Below are 21552 nucleotides of genomic sequence, written 5' to 3'. Positions count from 1 at the left end.
TTAATGCTAGATTGACTTCCTGTGTGCTTTCTTGTGATTGTGAAGAGCAGGAAATTACTATTGCCATCCATTGCAGCTTTGCCTCTGCTGATGGCCTATGCTGGACATACAACTATCATCATACCAAAGCCTCTTATTCCATATGTTGGGCAAGAGATTTGGGATCTAGGTATGCTCGTAATAAACAAACTCTTTTATAGTAATAATTTACTGCCCCCCCCCCCCCCCCCCCACCACTAGTAATGATGCTAGGTTTATTGTTAAAATGTAGAAGATATAAGTGTCATATATTTCAATGTTATATCTGAAAATGTTTAGCATCAAAAAGTACGCACTAGAAGCCATGTCCAGGGAATTAATTTTTTTTGTGAGTTTATATATTAGGTTCAGCATTTTGAATTCCGAGGAATCAGGTAACATGTAATCAGACAAATCTGATTACATGTGTGTAAACTAACAACACTATGAATTGGGATCATTTAAACTTAATGTATGGATGACATGTACCAGATTTCCTGTCGTAGGCCCAAGTGATATTCATCCCATCAGCCTGAATACATCTTGTAATTTTTGTCTTGAACTTGTGTAACCAAGTTGTCTGGGAAATGATTTAATATATAATAGGTTTAGATTTTTTCTATTTAATATGATCTGACTGTGTAATTAATTCTTTTTCACATGTAAAAGAACGGATGTGTACCAATACTTTTAGGTTCTTTCTCGACACGCACTAGCACCGAGCTTTCTCTGTCATGAATATTTAATAAAATTTAGCATCAAACCTGAGTCAGTGGAATGCGACCCACAAACAAGGCATAGGGAAACTTGTAATTTCAGCATCTTTCTGTTATAAATTAGAAAATAAAAAAAGTCAATTCAAGAAATCAATTTATATTAAATTAAAGAAATTAAAAAATAACTAGTTAGTAATTAAATTAACAATTTATATGCAATAACATCTCTCTATCCAAAATATATGCAATAGCATTGTTATTATTTACGCATTTGTAATGTTGTTTGTTAGATAGACAAATGAATTCTTATCCTTCATCATATATATGTTCCTGTTTTTTTTTTTTTTTTTATGTGAAGGATGGATGTATAAACTATACATGGGACTTTTGGCGGTTTTCTGTACAAACTCCATAAATATTCATGCTGGCTTGAATGGTCTTGAAGTTGGGCAGACAGTCGTTATTGCATCTGCTGTAAGTATAAAGACTTATGAAACAGTTGCACTCCAACTATGTTACAAAATGACACATGTTGCTTCTCATAAAAAAAAAATGACACTTGTTACTGATCTGCAGATTTTAATACACAATATCATGCAAATTGGAGCATCTGCAGATTCTGAGTATAAGAAGGCACATGCATTCTCTCTATATCTTGTCCAACCCTTACTGGCCACCTCCTTGGCATTGTTCTCTTACAACTGGTAACGGTTCTTTCTGTATTTATTTACTCAGTTGCTTAAGCTTATGGCTTTTGTCTTGTATAAAACATACTTTAACATTTTCCTTTTTCCTTATTTTAGGTATCCTTCTTCAGCTTTTGTTGGAGATACTTACACATACTTTGCTGGGATGACTATGGCTGTAGTTGGGATTTTAGGCCATTTTAGGTGTGTTCTCCCTTATTTTTGCATTTTCACTGTAATACAGATTATACGTGGGACCTTAAGTTGGCATCTTTTAGTTATGGCTTTCCATACCAGTGTAAACTTTTGATACATGGAGAATTTTCTAGCTGGACCCCGCAATCTTGCATAGATAAAAGAAACAATGGTGAAAATTCCTTGCCTTTGGTGCCCTAGAAAAGCTGTGCCTTCCTGTTTCGGAAACCTGATATTACTTTCTAATTTTCAAATCTATGTGATAGATGGAAACTTAAATATTATTAGGCTCTCTTGTTTCAATTGATTTTTTCTCCGTTTTTTTTTCTCAAACTGAAAGCTAGTTGCTTCTGTCGTTGCTTAAGATATAATTTCTCCCTCACCCTTAAAATCTCATATCAGAGAAGGCTTCTTTCTGACGTGTTCTCATGTAAGAGAAAGGTGTTAGAGAATTGAACCTCAGGCTGTACAACTTATCTGCAATTAGTGAGAAAATATGTGGATCTCATTATGATTACCTTCTAGTTAAACAGAAAAATTTAAGTACACATTTAATTCTTTCAACTAACGCTGAAGATCAACTACATACCCCTTAAGGAGTCGGGCTGTTTCTTTCCTGGTATAACTTTTTTCTGATCTTCTATGCTTGTGTTACCATGCTTATTATACAGTGCCTGATGATTGACCTATTTTTTCCTCTCAAATTTTTACAGTGAAACACTCCTGATTTTCTTTTTCCCGCAAGTCCTGAACTTTCTCTTGTCACTGCCTCAGGTTTGATCTACTCTCTCTCTCTCTCCCTTTCTCCAAATTCATGACATGTAAAGCATCTTATCTTCTGTTACCTTTTTCAGCTTGCTGGCATCATTCCATGTCCACGACATCGTCTGCCTAGGTAGCTTTGTGTAAATTTTAACTTAAGATTACTTTAGGAACTGATGGAGGCATCTTATGTGTGAATAGTCATTTTAAATTATCTCGCATATCTTTTTCAGGTTTGATCCTGCAACAGGGCTGCTTACTGGGACAAATGATGGGACACTTGTAAACTGGTTTCTAAGACTATTTGGCAGGAGGACAGAGAAGTCACTTTGCATCAGTCTTCTAGTTTTTCAGGTGATTTATTCATGTTACTTTTGTCTATAACTTGCACATTTAATGTATGTAATTTCAGTCAGGCTCCCAACCCTAAAAAATTTAAAACCAACCCAACTAGAGACTTGTAATATATCATGAATATATTTTCTGATTTTGGCAAATTGGTTACTAAGAAGCCAACCAGGCAGCTTAAGGATCCATGCATTCCCCCCATTTTCTGTGGTTAAGTCTTAGTTGATTGTTCTTTCCGTACATTAGGTTGAGACTGAACCCATGAACTATCCTCCACACTTGAGCTATCTGCAGGGGCGTAAGTCTTAGTTGATTATCTTACCAAATGTATTCAGCTCTTAAGAATGGTTTTTAGTGGTTTTGGCTCCAAGCGAAACCTTATGGACAGTCAGCCTTATTTGGGAAGACAATGCAAATCCTTGGCGAATAGTATTGTTGTGCTTTTCCACATTTTTGACACATTATCTCTGGTTTGTAACTCAAATGCATGCCAGACGATTTTTTAAGAATATTCTTTGTGTTCGTGTACATGTTTGTGTTTGTGTTAATTGTGTAAATGTCTCATTTGTTGAATGCCTACATGCAACAGGCCATTGTATGCTGCTTCTGTTTCGTGCTGAGGTATTTCCTTGCTGGTTGGTATAAATAAATAAGGCAGAAAGAACGAAAGTAGCTTGTGGTTAATTTTATTAACATTCACGGACCATCCACGCACATTTGCTTACTGGAGGAAGCATGTTGTACTGTATGACTTCCTGCAAGCGGATTAAAGCTAGAGATACTAGAGTACATCTTTTAGTTAAAATACAAATGATTTGAAGTTTTGACATCCTTAAGGTTCCAACTTGTATTTGTTTGAATTATCTTAAAGAAATCGCTCACATAAGATAAATTTCGAGTTACAATTTGTATTTTGGCCCTTGAAGATAAGAAAAATCGGCAAGATTTTTAAATTTACTGGGTATGCTAGACTATATGTTTTACAGTTATTTGTTTACTAGTCTATTCTTCTAACTTGTTACTGAATTATTATTGTAAGATTTCTCTATATTTACAACTTATTCTCTTTTTTATTTTCTGATGAAAACAACTTTTTGTTTAAACTGATTATTGATGATGTGGGTTGTTTGCATTTTTCATCTTTTTTTTTTTACAACGTGTATCTCTTCCTAGAAAAGTCTTAATGGGGCAATTGTACAGCACGTATGGTACGATTCTAATCTTACGGCGCCATGTGTTCTATTTATTGTAAAATACTCGTTGAAATAAAGACACGTGCCCGTATATATTATACATTTGCCAAATGATTTGGTGCAATATTAATGAATGATTCGCTCAAAAGCCAATAAGCTACAATTAGGAATTGGACATGTGAGAAAATATTTATTGAACAGATCATTCAGCAGACTTATGTGGAGAAACGGTATATTATTGGAAATTGAACATGATGACTGAGCTTATGTGATTGTTGCACATGTGTTGCGAACTTGGGATCAATGAAGTTGTAGAAGTGAGGCATAGATGAAATTAGATAAGAGTTGTGTTTTTGGCATGAAAAAACATATAAGATTTACCCGGAATTTGCATAATTATACACGAAAGTATGTGTGTTTTCAGAAAATTATAATTAAGTTTTGGTCTTAACTATCTATAGAGGGAGGAAGATATTGTTAAAGAATTTAATTTGTGCGATAAATGGAAGTTTCGAAATAACATCTTCGTACTCAATGTTGTGTTGTTACTTGTTAGTTCCATATCATAATTTCTATATATATTTGCTACATACATACATACAAACGAAACAAGACAGTTGCGTAGAATTATAAGAAAAGACAACAATATTTCACTATCGATGAGAAATTGAAACTTTTTTTTTTTTTTTTTGATAAAGTGGAAGAAAAATAACCAAAAGAAAACCAAATCAAAGACCTCTGTAAGAGTACATCAATTCAATGAAAGAAAGGGTTTTGCTAACATCATTGGAAAGCCCGAAATTAATACAGAAGGCAGCCCTGCATCCTTTCCACCATTGTTGACTCCAACAGGACTAGCACTGTTGCCTCCGGCAGCCCCTCCAGTATTTCCATTGTAAGGCATCAAATTAGGCTCCAAGTCATTTCTCATATTAGTGATGTTATCTTCCATATTCCCGTAATGAGACAGCCCCATCTCACTTCCACCAGAAATGCCTCCATAGTGCCTCAAAACTTCCCATTTGGCAGCTCCATATCAGTTCTAACACTGCTGCTAGAACCAGCATGGTTGTTCTAATGAATCTGATCAGTTTGATTCGGCAGCCCCAAATGATAGCTTCCATAATATTTGCGATGGAAGTCCTCATGAGGAGGAGGCTCTCGGGTTGTTGCGCTTTGTGTCCGGTAAATCATTGATCCGATGAATTTGTTGAGCAAATCAATTGTCTTGCTAACATTTTGAAGGTAGGGTTTCATAGAGAAGGGTTTGATTTGGGACATATACCACAATGGATATAAAACCAAAGAATATATGAGTAGTTACAAAGTAATAAAAATTGCAATGCATAATGATTTTTAGGAAGATTCGAATGTGAATGTGAGACCTAAATAACACTTTGCTTATCATATATAGTCATTCATGAATATTCTAGGACATGTGGCGTTCGCACATTGGCAATGACACGTCAATACGCTGTATAGTATTTGTTCATGTGTTACTTTTAGACTATTGTCAAATTTGGATTGGAACTAATACGTAAAATTATAAATTTTTTTATACAAGTCATTATTAGATTAGATATAACACGTCACTTTCAGACAATTGTCAAATTTGAATTAGGACTAACACGTAAAGTTACAAATTTTCATTAAAAAAAGTTATTATTGAATTGGATATAACACATCACTATTGGACAACTGTCAAATTTAGATTGGAATTAACACGTAAAGTTACAAACTTTCATTGACAAAAGTTTTTTGGATTGGATATAACACATCACTTTTGGGCAACTGTCGAATTTGGATCGAGACTAACACGTAAAGTTATAAACTTTTATTGACAAAAACCATTTTTTGATTGGATATAACACATTACTTTTGGACAACTGTCAAATTGAACTTGGGACTAACACGTAAAGCTACAAACTTTCGATATAATACATCACTTTCGAACATCTGAAAAATTTGAATAGGAACTAACACATAAGTTACAAACTTTCTTTAATCTAATATAACACGTCACTTTTGAACAATTGTCAAATTTGAATTGGGACACATAAAATTACAAATTTTCAATGACAAAAATCATTATTAATTGAATATAACACATCAATTTATAATAAATTACATAATTTTAGTGTCCAAATAGACAAACGTAGTGCTTAATTAAAAACACTATGTTTGTCACAATTAAATGTTTTAATGATTTCAAATTTATCTAAGTTTTTGTAAGATCCTTGAATAGAAACCTAAAATTTAAGACAATTTCGATTATTGAACTAAAATACACAGATTAGATAAGCTTATTTTAGGATTCCCATCCCTCTTTGCTCTTATATATATATATATATATATATATATGTGTGTGTGTGTGTGTGTCAAGTGTATAGAAAAGAGTGCTCTACACCTCTTCCCAACCCCAATATTTCCATAATATATATAGATTAGCAAAAAGCTACATAAAAATGCATGTTTCACTTATAAAACTACATAAAAGTTTTATTTATTTTTAAGCCGTACGCAATGGCTTAAAACTAAATTATTTATTTCCTGACTACGTATGTATACAACTCTCACAGAGTTTAACTCTATTCTTTTTATCGAAACTAAGCAAAATGTAAGAAGTGAGCCACAAAAGCAGAAGGAATTAATTGCAATAGCTGTAATAATTTAATAGGCTTAATTATCGATTTACCACCCAAAATTGTAACTCATTCCCACTTTACCACCTGAAAGTTTTTTTGTCCCACATTACCACCTGTAACTTACATCCGTGTCCCATTTTACCTTGTTCCATCAACAATTCTGTTAAATTCCGTTAATGCTGACGTGGCGCGCTGGATGTGCGCCACGTGTCACATTTTTTTTTTTAAACTTTGAAAATTAATTAAAAATAGCTCCGAACTCAGAAAAATACACGAAAAATTCCTACGGACTCGTCTTGACTAGCACTAATTTACTATAAGGTTAAATTACCAATTTGCCCTCTAAAAATTTTCAAAAAAATTAGAAAGTCCAAATTTATTTCTAAAAAATTAAAATACTCTAGACTCTTTGAAAATTCATAGAATAATTTCCCGAACTCCAAAAAATATGAGGTCTGCACCTTTAGTCTTCTAAAAACTAACAAAACCTTTCTCGTGAACACATGCTACCCAAAAGACCTCTCGGTCTTAGAGAAAAATAAAATTCCCTATAAAATAAATTCTAGAAAAATTCTAAAATTTCTGTAAAGTCTCGAAATAATTCTCTAAAACAAGCTTTTGGTAATTTTTCAAAATATTTTTGAGAATTTGTCCAAGAGTTTACAAAAATTCTAGAATTTATTTAATAGAGGAAAATTTATTTTAATTTTTTAGAAATAAATTTGGACTTTCTAATTTTTTTTGAAAATTTTTAGAGGGCAAATTGGTAATTTAACCTTATAGTAAATTAGTGCTAGTCAAGACGAGTCCGTAGGAATTTTTCGTGTATTTTTCTGAGTTCGGAGCTATTTTTAATTAATTTTCAAAGTTTATAAAAATAAAAAAAATAAAAATGCGAAAAAAAAAAATGACACGTGACGCACATCCAGCGCGCCACGTCAGCATTAACGGAATTTAACAGAATTGTTGACGGAACAAGGTAAAATGGGACGCGGATGTAAGTTACAGGTGGTAATCTGGGACAAAAAAACTTTCAGGTGGTAAAGTGGGAATGAGTTACAGTTTTGGGTGGTAAATCGATAATTAAGCCTAATTTAATATTGCGCATACAATGTAAAAAACAAGGAATTGCAAGCCTTTCACATTATATAACAAACTCTCTTCCGTTGGCAGCACACATCTGAGTGCTTTCACAGCTCAAAATAGTCAAACTACACAAATATCTACCAGTTAGCAAGGGTTCCATCTGAAAACAGCCAATGAAAAAGGCAGGTTGATGATGTCTTTCCAACTGTAAGAGACATTATCTCATGTCCCTTAGGATGTCAAACCTAGAACTAAAGCTTTTGTCTGGAAGAAACTGTCTCTCCATAATCCACTTATCCCCAATTAAGATCGACCAACACTTACCATCTTTTGGAAGTTCTAAGGACAACCCAACAGGTCTTAATCCACATCCATTCCTTCATCCTTCTCATTGGTACTGCTGGACCATAGTTTGATGGTTCGGTCGTGTGATACAGTAGCAATGTGATGTCCATCTGCCAAAAAAAATATAATTCTGGATGTTAGCCGCAGAAATTAGCTATCAAGTTTCAAGAAAAGCAATTAAATTAGAACTAATTCTTAGGTAAGACAATTTGATTAACAAGTCTCACAACAGCCGGCTAAAGTTTTTCTTTTTTTCTTTTTTTAATTGGAGTTTGTTTACACACAGAGTTGTATTAGTTAATGACACACCACACGATTGTCAATGAAGAGATATGAATTCATAGAGGTTACTCCTACACCCATCTGCATATTTTATGCCAACAAGAGTATGCAATGTAGCAAAGAGGTAATACTCATGAAAAGCTAAAGCTTCTTGCAAAGTTACTGACCAAATCAAAGGATATTGGAAACATAGAACTTCCATTTATCATCTTATTTTCTGTCCTTAAAGCTTCTTATTCTCAAAAAGAAATTGGAAACACGGAAAAGGCTAGGGTGGTACAGATATATTCAATATCTCTTAAAATAAAAAGAGAAATAGAGTGCCAAAGAGGGGGGAAAAAACGGAGAACTAAAGGCAGAGGACATTGTAAATTAATGAGTTGTCTTGGGCTAAATAGACAAAACTTAGTTTGCACTCATAACCTACATAGGCTTCAGTGGCTAAGGAGTGGATCAGAGACAAGGCTTAAGTTCATAACCAAACCCCGAAGTAAGAAATTGTAGCGCACCAGCTCAAGATATGATTGTTCTGACACACATGGCCATGAAATTATTACATCACACATAAAAACACTATTTGAGAACCCACTATATTTGACGATTCCTTTTAATTAGAGAACATTAAATATGATGACTGATGAAATGTTACAGAGAAATCCCACTTCTAACCACAGAAACACAAAGCAAAAATATGATGCAATACCACAAATTGCACCTAGTGGAGCTGGAATAATATTTGTAGAAAATTTGTGATTTCAAGCATTTTCTTGAAGTGGCATTGGGGTAGGCTGGGAAAGTGGTAGGTCCTAGGTTCAATTCTTATCTTGTGTCAAAAAGAAATTAAAAAAAAAAAAAGTAATGTCCTGAAGAAGTGAAGCAAATTGCCTTTGTGATACTTAGATGTCTGAAAGTACCATTCTTTGGACCAAAGGAAGTTCATTTATATATTCTTCATGATTCAAGGAAACAATAAAAAATAGACTAAAATCTCTCACTTTATTCTGACAGGGGTTTGTACTGTTAAGTTACCCAATGAAAATGAGATCTAATCTGGTGAATTCAGCGCATGATGACAAGAACTTTGGTTGTACACAGAAGAAAGTTGATACAGTGATTTTCTGTACACACATTCACACAATATAAGGGGAAAAAATATGACTACATTCTGATTCCTAATAGATTACAAGGTCAGGGAGGGGTGAAGAATGTAAAAGGAGTGCACATATGTATACACAAATATAAGGAGGTATAGACATCAGAATTCAAAAGGTGAAAGAAGTTGGGGCATAGCCCAGTTGGTAAACACACCTAGCTAAAGAGGTCCCAAGTTCAATCCCCCTCCCCCCCTGCACAGCCCCGTATATCATAACTAATAGTAAAAGGAAAATAACATACCAAAAAGTGAACCTGCCCACACTTCTCTCTACCCATCAATTTAATATGCTTTGAACTATGCCACTTGATACGGTCATACACCAAAAACCTCATGCATACATAAATGGGTGAAAACAGGAGAAAGAATTTTGGGTTGAAGAAACTTACCTCCTGCAACATCCAAAGAAGTAACTTTTGATTCATGTCCAGAGAGTGTCCTGACAGGCTTAAAATCTCGAGCTGACCATATCTGGAAAATGCACACAGAAAATTAAATATTGTGTAATCAATATATGAACCAATAAAATGGTAATAGCAATAATAATAACTCCAATTCACTCTCTAAGAAGAAATCATGGTGCTCAATAAGTAATGATACCTTTGCTGTCATATCATACGAAGCAGTTACCAAGAAATATCCTTCTTGAGGCTCAAATTTGACCTGTGATATGAGATTGGCGTGTGCTGGAATGATGTATATGGATTTCTTTTTTCTTAAATCCCATATCCTACAAGTGTTGTCTTCGCTCCCGGTGGCTAAATAATAACCATTTGGTGAAAAACTGAGTCCAAGAACCTGAAAGATAAGATCAAATTTTCAAATTATTGAGTGAATCATGAGTACAAAAATTGCCCTCCTCATCACCTCACAAAAGAAACAAAAAAAATTAAATGATGAAATTAGAGTCTTACTTGCTTGACATGGCCTTCCAAGGCAAGAATACTTCTACCAGTACGGAGGTCCCAAACACGAGCAAGTGCATCTTGGCCAGAAGATGCCACCAATGATCCATCAGGGTGGAAGGTTATCCCATAGACACTTCTACTGTGACCTTCTTGAAGAAGCAACTCTTCCCCAGTTTCTACATCCCATAACCTCCATGTCTTGTCAAAGCTAGTTGTACCCAAGTACTTTCCTGATGGATGAAAGGCGATACGTGCAAGACGGTCCAAATGGCCCTCAAATGTTTTCAGGTGAGTTCCTTCAGTATTCCACAACCTTGCAGTCCGGTCGGCAGAGGCAGTTGCTACGAGGTTGTGCACAGGAGAAAACGTAACATCAGTCAGGCGCTCCGTGTGTCCCTTTAACGTAGAAACCTTCTTTGCTTCAGGCATGCTCCACAACTTGGCAACTCCACTTAAGGCACTGATGAAAACAAAACAATGCATTAAATCAATCAACCTCTTGTACAATAGTATACTAGCATGAAATCTATAACACTAGCAAAGCCATAAAAATCACGGTCATCCTACAAGGAACTAGTTAGCATTTTGACTATGAAAAGGGTAAAATTTTGTTTATTTTCACTTCTAAACATAAAAACTCAAATAGCAGGAAACAAATCATGCATTATCATACTTTGCAACCAAATAACTTTTCAAGTCATAAACCGAAAAAGAGTGGTAGTGAGACACATACCAAGTGGCAAGCAGGTTGCCATCGTGCGAAAAAGAACAACCCGAAAGCGGTCTGTCATCCCCAATCTCACTGCAATCAAGTCCCAAACTTGCAGCCTGCCTCAAAGCCCAATCCATCTCTGCATCCACATCCTCATCTGGGTCATCCCTCTTCCTCCGAGCCCGTTCGAGCCGCGACGCTGCCCTCTTAACAGAATATTTCGCAATATCAATTCTAGCCCCTAACAAAGCTTTGGACCCTTCAGTGTAAAAAGGGTACTGCACCATTTGGTCGTCACCATCCTCCATTGCAGCAGCAGCAGCAGAAGCTGTAGCCTCCTCCTCCTCATGAGCCTTCATCAGCTTCTCCAACTGGCCTTGCGAATCCAACTTCGCCATTATCATCCTCAACCTGTCTCGTCTCTCCATCTCTCTCTCCCCAAACAGAGTGATGGGTTCGCCGAGCCGCCGAAGACGGGCCCTCACCGCCATGTCGTTGGTGGGGACGGCGAGGGCCGAAGCGCGCCGCTTCATCAGAAGTTCTTGCTTTGCCTTCTCCTGCCGCTCCCTCACTTGTCTGCTCTCCTCCGATATCTCGTATTCCGGACCCGAAACGCTGGTACCCCAGGTGGGGCCTGGTTCGTCCGAGTCCGAGTCGCTCGTGCTCGGCCTCGCTTCGCCATTTTGGGTCGCCGGCGGTCTGAGTACGGGAGCAGCGGCAGGTGGGTCTGCTGTGGTTGATGAGGATTTCTCGTCCTCCATCGCCATGATAGCTAACCGAGAGAGCTGCGGACACAGTTTTGTTCTCAGTGAAGCATATAAACAAACACTTCCTGGGCAATGTAGGAAAGGAGTCTGAACACAAACCCTTGCCCTCACTGAGCTTCTCTCTTCTTCTCGTCCCCTTCGGATTTCAGAGACCCCCTACCTATTAGGCTATTATGGCTTCGTTTGGGTTGGGTTTTCCAAAATGGGTGGAAAGAGGCCCAGAGATTAAGGTAAATAAACCCTTCAACACTACAAGGAAGGTAGGAAAAAAAGAAATTGAGTTAATGATGGACCGATTTGAGAGGGTCTGTGCATAAAATAGTCTACTCTTTCAAAAACAGCAGAATATGGCCTGTGCAAAAATGTGGAAGAGGAGTTTTCTTATTGGGAGAGGGAATCGAACTTGGGGGGTGGCAGAGCAATTCTAAGTCCTTCTAATTAGGCTACTCCAGTTTTTAATATTTAAGTTATTTTTAGAATTAAATACAAAAATTATCCACAAATTTTAACCTGTGTCAATTTAATTCACAAACTTCAAAACGCGCCAAAGTTGCCTATGAATTTCTCAAATTGTTTCAAAATACAGTAATGCTACACTTACCACATTTTTATACCATAATTTCATACCATCTTACATGGCATTCATACATTGGACATTAAAAATTTAAAAATAAAATCTAAAAAAGAAAAAGAAAATACATTTCTAATAAAGTAATGACACATCATGTGGGATACAAATGTGGGAGAAAAAATGTGATACAACTAGCATTATTGTTCAAAATATTAACTTTCACATGACCACTTTTTTAGGAATTTTAGTACATTAAGCATTTAAGCCCTTTGACTAAAAAATTAACTTTTAAAAAAACCCAACTCCTACGAATCCATAATGCAGTAACGCACCCCTTTCTCCTTTGTTCTTTTTCTTCTTAAATTTAAAATTTTTGCATTTTTTTCATTAAATTTAAAATTCTCTCCTTTTCATCTTAAATTTAAAAACTTCTAAAGATTCTTTAGAAACCCCTTTATGTTTGCTTCACCATGGATTTATCTTCTTCTTTGTAAAAAAAAGTCGTACCCCTTTCCCTTCCAGTCGACAACAATGAGGATGGTGAGATGGTTGAGATCTTGGAAGGTGGGTGAAGATGATGGAGGGGTTTGCAAACAAAGAAGAAGAGGAGGAGGAAAAAGATTAGAAGAGGTGTGGGGGATGCGTTAGGGCAGGGGTAGGATTGTGGGGTTTTTTAGGGCCCGTTTGGTACCCTACTCAATTTTTTTTTTCAAAAATTAAGATTTTTTTTTTTTTAAATGTGAGTTTTCAAAATCAATTTTTAAAATTTGAAAACGTGTTTGGTATGAAATTTGAAAACGTGTTTGGTATGAAATTTGAAAACAATTTTTAAATGATGACATCTAAGAAAAAAGGAAGTGCAAAAAAAATGAGAAAAACGATGTTTTATCATTTTTAAAAAGAGACATGTTTTTGAATTTTTTTTCTAAAAACTGTTTTTAAAAATAGTCTACCAAACACGTTTTTTTGACTAAAACTTGTTTTTTTGTTTTTGAAAACAAAAAATAGTTTTTGAATAGAATACCAAACAGGCCCTTAATTTTTTTGACATTTTTGTTTTTTCATTTTTTTTAGTGGTTGGGGTTTGCAAAAATTTGAAGAAAAAGAGGAGGAAGAAGAAGAAAAACAATAAAAACAGACAAGCGGAGGAAGAAGAAACAGGTGTGTTGTGAGGAATTGAATGAAAAGATTTGTGAGCAACATAAGAGAATCACCAAAAGGGTAATAGAAATTCCAATTTGAGGAGGAAGCTCCCACATTGGGAGGAAGCTTGAGAAGTTTGTGATTCTTAAGGTGAGAAAGAGAAAGAGAAAGGGACGGAGGCAAAAGAGACTCTCAAAACGATAGATCTAGGGTTTCTCTAAAATGGTATTAATTTTTTGAGCAAATTACAATTTAGTACTTCAATTTTATATGTTGTTTCAATTTAGTACTCTAATTTTGAAAACTTGCAAAAAAGTACCTCAACTTTCAGTTTGTGTCAAAATAGTACCTCCATTAGTTTTTCTGTCAAATAAACCATTATCTGCTGATGTGGCAAGGGTATTTTCGTCTTTTTACCCATATTTTAAATATAATAATATTTTAAAAACTTTTGAATAAAAAAATTTTCAAAAAAATGTTCTTAAAATAATTAAAATAAAAAATTTTCTTAAAAATTATTTTTACACAGCACCCTCTCCCCCCCCCCAATTCCCACCCCCTACCCAGCCCCTCCTCTCCCCTCCCAGCCATCACCCCTCCCCCCCACCCCAACCCCGTCGCACCGCACCCATCCCCCTCTCCCTGCCCGACCCACCCCCACCCCCAGCCCCGTCGCACCCCCCACCCAGCAACAACCTCTCTCCCCCCAACCCAACCCAACCCAGCCCCTCCCCGACCCATCCCCCTTCACCCCCCCTTACCTAAACCCCAACCCAGCCCCCCTCACCCCCCCCCCCCCCGACCCTCCTGCCATTCTCCCCTAAAATTTTTTTTGAAAGTTTTAATTTTTTTAGAAAATTTTTTTATTCAAAAGTTTAAAAAATATTATTATTTTTTAATTGTGGGTAAAAAGACAAAAATACTCCTGCCACATCAGCAGCTAACGGTTTATTTGACAGAAAAACTAACGGAGGTACTATTTTGACACAAACTGAAAGTTGAGGTATTTTTTTGCAAGTTTTCAAAGTTGGGGTACTAAATTGAAATAACATGTAAAATTGAGGTACTAAATTGTAATTTGCTCTAATTTTTTTTCCCTTTGTGTCTTTGAATTCGGTTTTCTAAGTAAGATTTAGTAACTTTGTTTGGGGAGAGAAACTTTCCTATAATAGGAATATGGCTGATTTGGTATCTTAACTCAATAATATAATAGAACATATGTTTTTATATTTCATCACATAAAACTTTATCCAATTTCAAAATAAAACATCTCATGGGATGCCAAGTCAGCTTCTATCTCTATTATAGGTAAGTTTTTTTTTCTTGTTTGGGAGATCTACTTGTGACAATGTAAAACATTTACAAGCTTAAGGTCATGGCACATTTTGTGAAGAGCCCATCTTGCCTTAATTGCTAAGGTATGCCCAAGGTACATTTTATCTATGTCACACTTGTCAAGATTCATTTTATTCAAGGCACACTTGGGGTGTGGAACTTTTGAGTTTAGACATTGTGTGTCTTAAGCGTGACATTAGCTTGTTTAAGATTAGTATGTCTCTTCTTGATTTTGGATTTGCTTGGTATGGACATGAGCTGACATGAACTTTTTTAATAAATTACTATAAAGCACAAAAACGCAAGCTTCTTAAGTGAAAATACACCTAAAAAAATAAAATCAAAGTACATTTTAAGGATGATTTTAGCAAAAATACTCTAAATGTACCCCTTGTCGTAATTGATGATGCCACATTTAATTTGTTCTAATTAAGAATCACAGACTTTATGTTTAGCTCAATTAAAGGTTTTCAGTAAAAAATATCAATTTTGAGGAGGCAAATTAGTCTTTTTACTTAAAAAATAATTATAAAAAGAAAAAAAATCATAAAAAAAAGTTTGCAAAATAAAACTAAAAGAAACTAAAAAATAAAAAAATCCACAAAATAAAACTAATTGAATTTTAAAAAGTAAAAAAAAAAAAAAGGAGCCTCCTCCTTCCCCCACCAATCCCCGCCCACCACCCAACCCCGCCCCGCCCCGCCCCTTTCCCCCACCACCTAGCCCTGGCCCCCCTTTCCCCACCCTCTCCTCTCTCTGCCTCACTTTCTCTCTCATCTCTCTATGCCTCTCCTCTTTTCTCTCTACCCCCCCCCCACCTACTCCTCGTCCCATCCCCCTACCCCTCCCTCATCCTCGTCGCATCTTCCCTCACCCAGCTCGCCCGCCCACCCACCCCTCTCCTCTCTCTGCCTCTCCGCTCTCCCGTACGTCAGAGTAAAAAAGGCTGCCGAACGCTAGACAGAAGCCTTTGAGCATCTGCATTTACATCTGTAGTTTTTTTAGAAGAGCTAATTTTTGAGTTGCCTATGCAATTTTGAGCTGCAAATACATATGCAGCTATTGCAATTTTTGAGATGCAAATGCATCTACATTTTGAGCTAACTTTTGAGTTGCATTTACAATTTTAAGTGCATTTTGAGTGTCGAGCACTCGGGCTAATTTTGTCTAGGAAAATAAGTTTTGGACCGAGTAAAGTGTAAGTTAAGTTTTTCTCTCATTCTGACTTGCTAGATAAAGTAACCTTTTTTTTTTTTTTTCCTTGAGCATGATTTTTTGGACTTCAAAAGAACGTTGCTTGTTTGACCAAAGACCTTTAATTTAGGCTTTTGTTGTCCCTATTACGAACTGATATTGAAGATAATCATAATGGTTTGACTTGTCAGTTTATCTTAGCTTTCAAAGTAACTTGTCTGAACTATTGCTAGTCCTATGTCTAAGGATACTTTTGGTTTTGTGAGATTTAGGGATGTCCTAGTGTAGTTTTTTTCTTTTTGGGTCTTTGGCCCTCCCATGTTAAAGAAAAAAAAAGTAAAAAGAACACTTGTTTTTCTTGGGAAGACCATCTTGTGATGCATGAGTTTGAGTGGTCCCTATCATCAGCGAAACACCAAAGTCTCCATATTCTGATTAAAAGAGACACGTTCCTTAGCTGAAGAATTTTCCAACTAGAAGCTAGACATAAACACAATTACTTTTCAATTTTCAAATTAGAAACTGATGAAAAAAGTGCATAGGGAAATATGAATGAAAGGTGCCAATACCAACAATGCACTGCCTTCTTTATTTCTTAATGTCTCATGCCTAACACATTTTGTGATAACCAACAAACATATCAAACTAAGATAACCCTCATCCGATTTCACAGCCTCACAGGCCTACTACAAAATGTCAAAATCTCAGTCGAGTCTTCATTATATCACAAGTGTCCAGCACGTACAAACTGAATTAACAGAATTGGTTGGTGGGACTTTGCCAACTTCATATTACCCTTATATACTCTATGTCCTATAGACAACCAAAGAATGCAAAATTACTACAATACACATAAACCCATTACTCAAGACACTCACAAAACTGGTTTCTCCCAACTCCATGGATTCTTAGACATTTCCAAGTTCCAATCCCTCAAAGCAGATTTTCATATCCTACATTATCACCTCTGTTCCTTCTCCCTCTGCTCCTCCACCCTCGATCTTTCTGATAACAATCACTGTGATATCTCGAGGTCTTGTATCTTGAGTTGTTGTACCAACTGCCACCACCATCTTTCTTCCTGTTATTTGCATCCAACTTTCCCCAAAAAGCTCCATCACCTCTTCTACAATTCATATTCTTAGAATCATCAAAATTGTTATTCCATTCACTCAAGTTATTCTCCCACGTATTCCAATTACTGCTATCCCATCCTCCTATGGCTTGTCCTTTACTCTGAGCAGAAACAGGTTCCCCAGGATTTTCTTTATTATCCACATTCCATCCACAATCCCAATTTCCCGAATCTATGTTGGTTTCTTTTTTGAAATTCTCTTCAGCCTCACCCCATCCGGTGCACGAAAACGACTGATTCAAAAGGAGAGGACCACCAAAAATAACAGCCTCATCTCGGGTTTTGTCATCAGCGGGTTTGGGTTCCCTTTCCAAGTCCAAAACCAGTTCAGGATCAATGATGGAGTTCCAATCTATATCATCAATATATATGTCAGGATCAGGCAATGATATGTCACAGGGAAGGCCGTTAATCTTTGCCCAAAACCGGCTTTTTGCATTGTTGAACGCCTCTTCACCAGCAGAATCATTCCATTGAACAACATTGTCGTAGAGATACATGCACTTCTTTGTTTCTAAGAGCTTTTGCCATGGAACTGAGCCAACAGATGTACAGAATTTCTTTTCCCAGGAAGGCACACTTAACTGCCAACTATCTGCAAAAACAAAAACGAGTAAAGTGTAAATTCAGGGATCATGCACCCACCGAATATACAAAACTAGGTTAAAAATTAAACAAAATCTGTAAAAGAAACAGAAATTTCAGAAAGGGAAAAAGAAGCAATAAATGATCACAGAGATGAAAATATAATGCAACCTAGAGAAACAAATGCAATAAATGATCACAGAGATGGATATGCGATAAAACCTTGCAGAATAATGCTATAAATATATTTAGAGGTAAATCCGACAGAAAAACGACAATGGAAACATAACCGATAAAGACAAATTTTTAGCTGTTACAGATTTCCATAGAATTTGCACATATTTGGCATGTTTTTTCTTTCCAGTCACTTACACAAATTTCCAAAATTTGCATCCACGTGTTCCCACATTTGACAATCAAAGGTCCTAGAATTTCGGCATAACATATGAAACTCAAACAAGGTAGGCAGAATCCTTACAAAATTAAAGAAATTTGAGAATCCAATGGTCCTCAAATTTCGGCACAGCATTTGGAACTCAAAGTGGTTAAAGCAGAATCCTTTCAAAGACAAAACAAACTGAAAACCTATCTCAAGTCAACATTAATGGCTAAACTAGCCAAATCAGCAGAAATCTTATTTGAAAACCCAAATGCCACATTACTCTCCATTAAAACCAAACACACCACCATAACATAACTTCAACCAGCAATTGCAATTTAACAAAGACTTAAAAGGAAAAATTCTCCAAAGTTAAATTTCTCACGGTTCAAATATTAGAAGACCCCTTTTTATGAGAAAAACTGCTAAACTCTGACCTCAAAGAGAAAACAGTAACAAAAAACTGCACTTCCCAGTCATACATGCTAACTAATCACAGCAACAAAATGTATGAAAAAAAACCCGCCAAAATCCATATCCCTTGCTATAAAATCTACCCAAAAACAAATATCGACTAAAGCATGGCTTGAATACCTCTCTATTTTAATGAAAAATTCAAACAGGGTAATCTTTAAAACAGAGAGAAAAAAAAGAACTTCTACCATTATATAGGCCTAAACCGTAAACCACCTAGCATAAGCAAAACTAACCACATGACTAAAGCCAGAATGTAAATAATAAGGTTTAAATCCCCAGCAAAAAAAAACCTGTATAACTAAGAAGATAATTATACTATACAAACTTAGCTCGGGGGAGCAGAAAATTTTCCTCTTGGGAAATTATTTGCTGTTTGGTAGGTTTTAGAAAAAAAAAAAATCCTTGATTATATGTCAATTAAGACATATGAGAGAAATATAAAGAAGAGATGGGTTTTTGCTTGGAGTAAAATGGGGAGAGAAACAGAGAGAAGAGAAGATATTTTTTTGAAACTTATTTTTCTCTTCGGACCCACCCAAAAGATGAGAGATTAACAGAGAAAATATTTGTTAGTTGTTTGATTTGTAATACCTCAATAAATATTATATCTCCATTACTTTCCTACCCATCCAAACATGAAGAAAATTAAAAAAAACAAAATTTTCCCCATCAGAAAATTTTTTCAATCCAAAAACTTTTCCATGAAACTAGTTTCTGTGGAAATAAATAAAGCCTATAGATATACAAAGGAAATTAAAAAATCTGGCAGCAATTCCCAAAACAAACAAAGCTGTAACCTATTTAGCGGCTTAAGAAAAAGAAAAAAAAAATTCATATACAACACAAACAGAGGCACCATATGAAAATCAAAGGAGAACCCTTTTTCCTGAACCAAAACCCCAGTTAAGAGAAACAATCTTAAAATAAAAGAAAAAATTACAAAGTATAGCTCATGTAACAGCTCAAAATAAAAAAAGTTTCAAAATTTAATAACATAAAAAATACCTTGTGGTGGCTTTCTGTACTGTAATTTAGTCGCGGGAGCTTGTTGATAATAAGTATCACCTTGTTGTCTTCTCCAACTACCCATGATCATAAACCGAAAAAGAAGCCCAACACACCCAGAATCAAAGCAAAACCACCAAAGAATTTGTGGGTTCAGAACAAAACAAAAATATCAGATTTTAGCAGAAAATAATCAAGAGGAAAATTTGGAAATTCAGGGGTTTTGAGCAGATGGGTCTCTGTGTTTGATGAGGCAGATCCGATGAGAAACTGAAGAAGCGTGTGAGATTTTTAAAAGGGAAAGACAAGTGAGGACGTTCCAGAATGTGATCAAAGGAAGTAACTTCCGAGGTTTTAGAACTGTCGTCCTTTAGAGCTTTGTTTCCTTAAAAGGGCCCCTGGTTTGGTTTCCTGTTTGCCCTTGGTTTCCTAGTTAATTACTGAATCGATCCATCCTACTTACCTTTTTCATGACGACTGAGTCGGTGACTAACAACAGAGTTCATGTGGCGTGAGGAGATAGATTTGGGCCATTTGGCAAACGCTATTAGATTCATGTGTAATTAGTATTAGGAATGATATATTATTATCATTTTTTTTTAACTTCAATGGAAAATAATAATAATAATAAACTAATCCACTTTTCTAAAAGTAGGACATTTAAATCTATATAAAAGTTTCCAAAAAAATTGGTTATCACTTCCTACTGGTGGATGTCCGAGTAAAAAAAAACCTTCCTGCTACTAGATATTTAATAATATTATTCATAAATACACGCAATTATAAAGTTAATTAAAAGTACAATCCGTGCGCGTTAAGCACATTTGTCAACGTAAATTTAACCGCTGAATACTCGTTGTTTTGCCAAACGCTAGACAGCTACATCTGCATTTATAGTTACCGTTCAAATTTTTTTTCTTTAATCAACTTAAATCTTAATATTTGTGAGGATGATAAGGTTTTTTATAGTGTCTTTAATTAAGTATATTTTAAGGGATTTATTGTTTAAAGATTTAAAATTAGTTTTTTTATCGAGAAAACATAATGCAGCTGCAATGTTGTAACTGCAGATGCAGTTGTTGATACATAGCCATATTACCGAGCATAACTATCACATATTACCGAGCATAACTATCACAAGCCTCCAAACTAGGTTCAATCAGCCAAACTGGTTATCAACGACCTTGGTGGGACAAGATGTCGGCATCCCAAAAGTTTCTCCAGCGATCAACCAAGGGTCGCTAACCCTAAAACAAATAGACACAGCACCCTGGCCAAAAATAATGACGCTTGAGACTCATCCATGCCATCAGACAGCCAGATGACAGGTCCACCTGTCTAAAAATGATACCTCATTGATGACCCTTGTAAATAGTCTCATCATTTGCTCAGAAGAGATTAGACACACTTATTGCTATATTTTAATTATCATTACTCTGTCTATTCACTAATTTAGGGTCAAAGGATAATCGACTGGTACTACAACGATGCGTATCTTCTTAACCATATCTCGTTTATCAGTTGTACAAAGTATTCGATGGAGTCTAGACCTCACATCGTGACAACCTCTTGCCGAGCGTGATTGAAATATTTTTTTACCACCTTTCCCGTTTTTAAGCAACAACTGTAGTAAATTGCAGATGCAAGTAATATATGCATATGCAGTTGTTGATCCCTCGACACTTTCAGCTGAGAGCTCGACGATAATTTTTGTCCTGAAATGTAATATATTTTAGGGGTGGGTTCGGTTACCGAACCAATTGGCCATAACCGACCACCGAACCAACGCAAGCAGAATGACACAAAACAATACCACCACTGAACCGCCGGCCGTCGTTTACCAACTATTTCGATGTCGATCGGTGGAAGTCATTTTTAGACGGAGAGAAAGAATGAGAAAAAGAAGGAGAGA

At 35.8% G+C, this 21552-nt stretch overlaps 3 protein-coding genes across 3 annotated transcripts in view; 1 reads left to right on the top strand and 2 right to left on the bottom strand.

Annotated features, from left to right (window-relative positions):
* Positions 1–3798, top strand: part of LOC147282507 (uncharacterized) — a 6641-nt gene extending 2843 nt beyond the window's left edge. Inside the window, exons 4-11 of the mRNA XM_086246675.1 lie at positions 51–169; positions 1093–1208; positions 1311–1438; positions 1538–1624; positions 2329–2389; positions 2470–2510; positions 2611–2731; positions 3315–3798. Coding sequence (XP_086102801.1) covers positions 51–169; positions 1093–1208; positions 1311–1438; positions 1538–1624; positions 2329–2389; positions 2470–2510; positions 2611–2731; positions 3315–3374 — 733 coding nt within the window. The 3' untranslated portion in view covers positions 3375–3798. The remainder of the gene's footprint in view (positions 1–50; positions 170–1092; positions 1209–1310; positions 1439–1537; positions 1625–2328; positions 2390–2469; positions 2511–2610; positions 2732–3314) is intronic.
* Positions 3799–7659: 3861 nt separating this feature from the next.
* LIS (WD-40 repeat family protein / small nuclear ribonucleoprotein Prp4p-like protein) lies at positions 7660–12156 on the bottom strand. The gene is made up of 5 exons (XM_086247870.1): positions 11071–12156; positions 10344–10797; positions 10030–10227; positions 9819–9900; positions 7660–8104 (listed from the first exon to the last, which is right to left on the bottom strand). The coding sequence occupies exons 1-5, from the start codon at positions 11814–11816 to the stop codon at positions 8010–8012; spliced, it is 1575 nt and encodes a 524-aa protein (XP_086103996.1). The 5' UTR covers positions 11817–12156; the 3' UTR covers positions 7660–8009.
* A 4469-nt stretch (positions 12157–16625) lies between these two features.
* On the bottom strand, positions 16626–20055 carry LOC147282505 (uncharacterized). Its single transcript, XM_086248524.1, has 2 exons — positions 19641–20055; positions 16626–17789 (listed from the first exon to the last, which is right to left on the bottom strand). Exons 1-2 carry the CDS (start codon positions 19729–19731, stop codon positions 16993–16995), a joined length of 888 nt encoding a protein of 295 aa, XP_086104650.1. The 5' UTR covers positions 19732–20055; the 3' UTR covers positions 16626–16992.
* Positions 20056–21552: the final 1497 nt, after the last annotated feature.

This window comes from Dryas octopetala, chromosome 6 (genome assembly GCF_963921425.1).
Source record: "Dryas octopetala chromosome 6, drDryOcto1.1, whole genome shotgun sequence".
Taxonomy (NCBI): Eukaryota; Viridiplantae; Streptophyta; class Magnoliopsida; order Rosales; family Rosaceae; genus Dryas; species Dryas octopetala.
The sequence above is the reverse complement of the archived record's forward strand: the minus strand, read 5'-3'. Positions and strand labels throughout refer to the sequence as shown.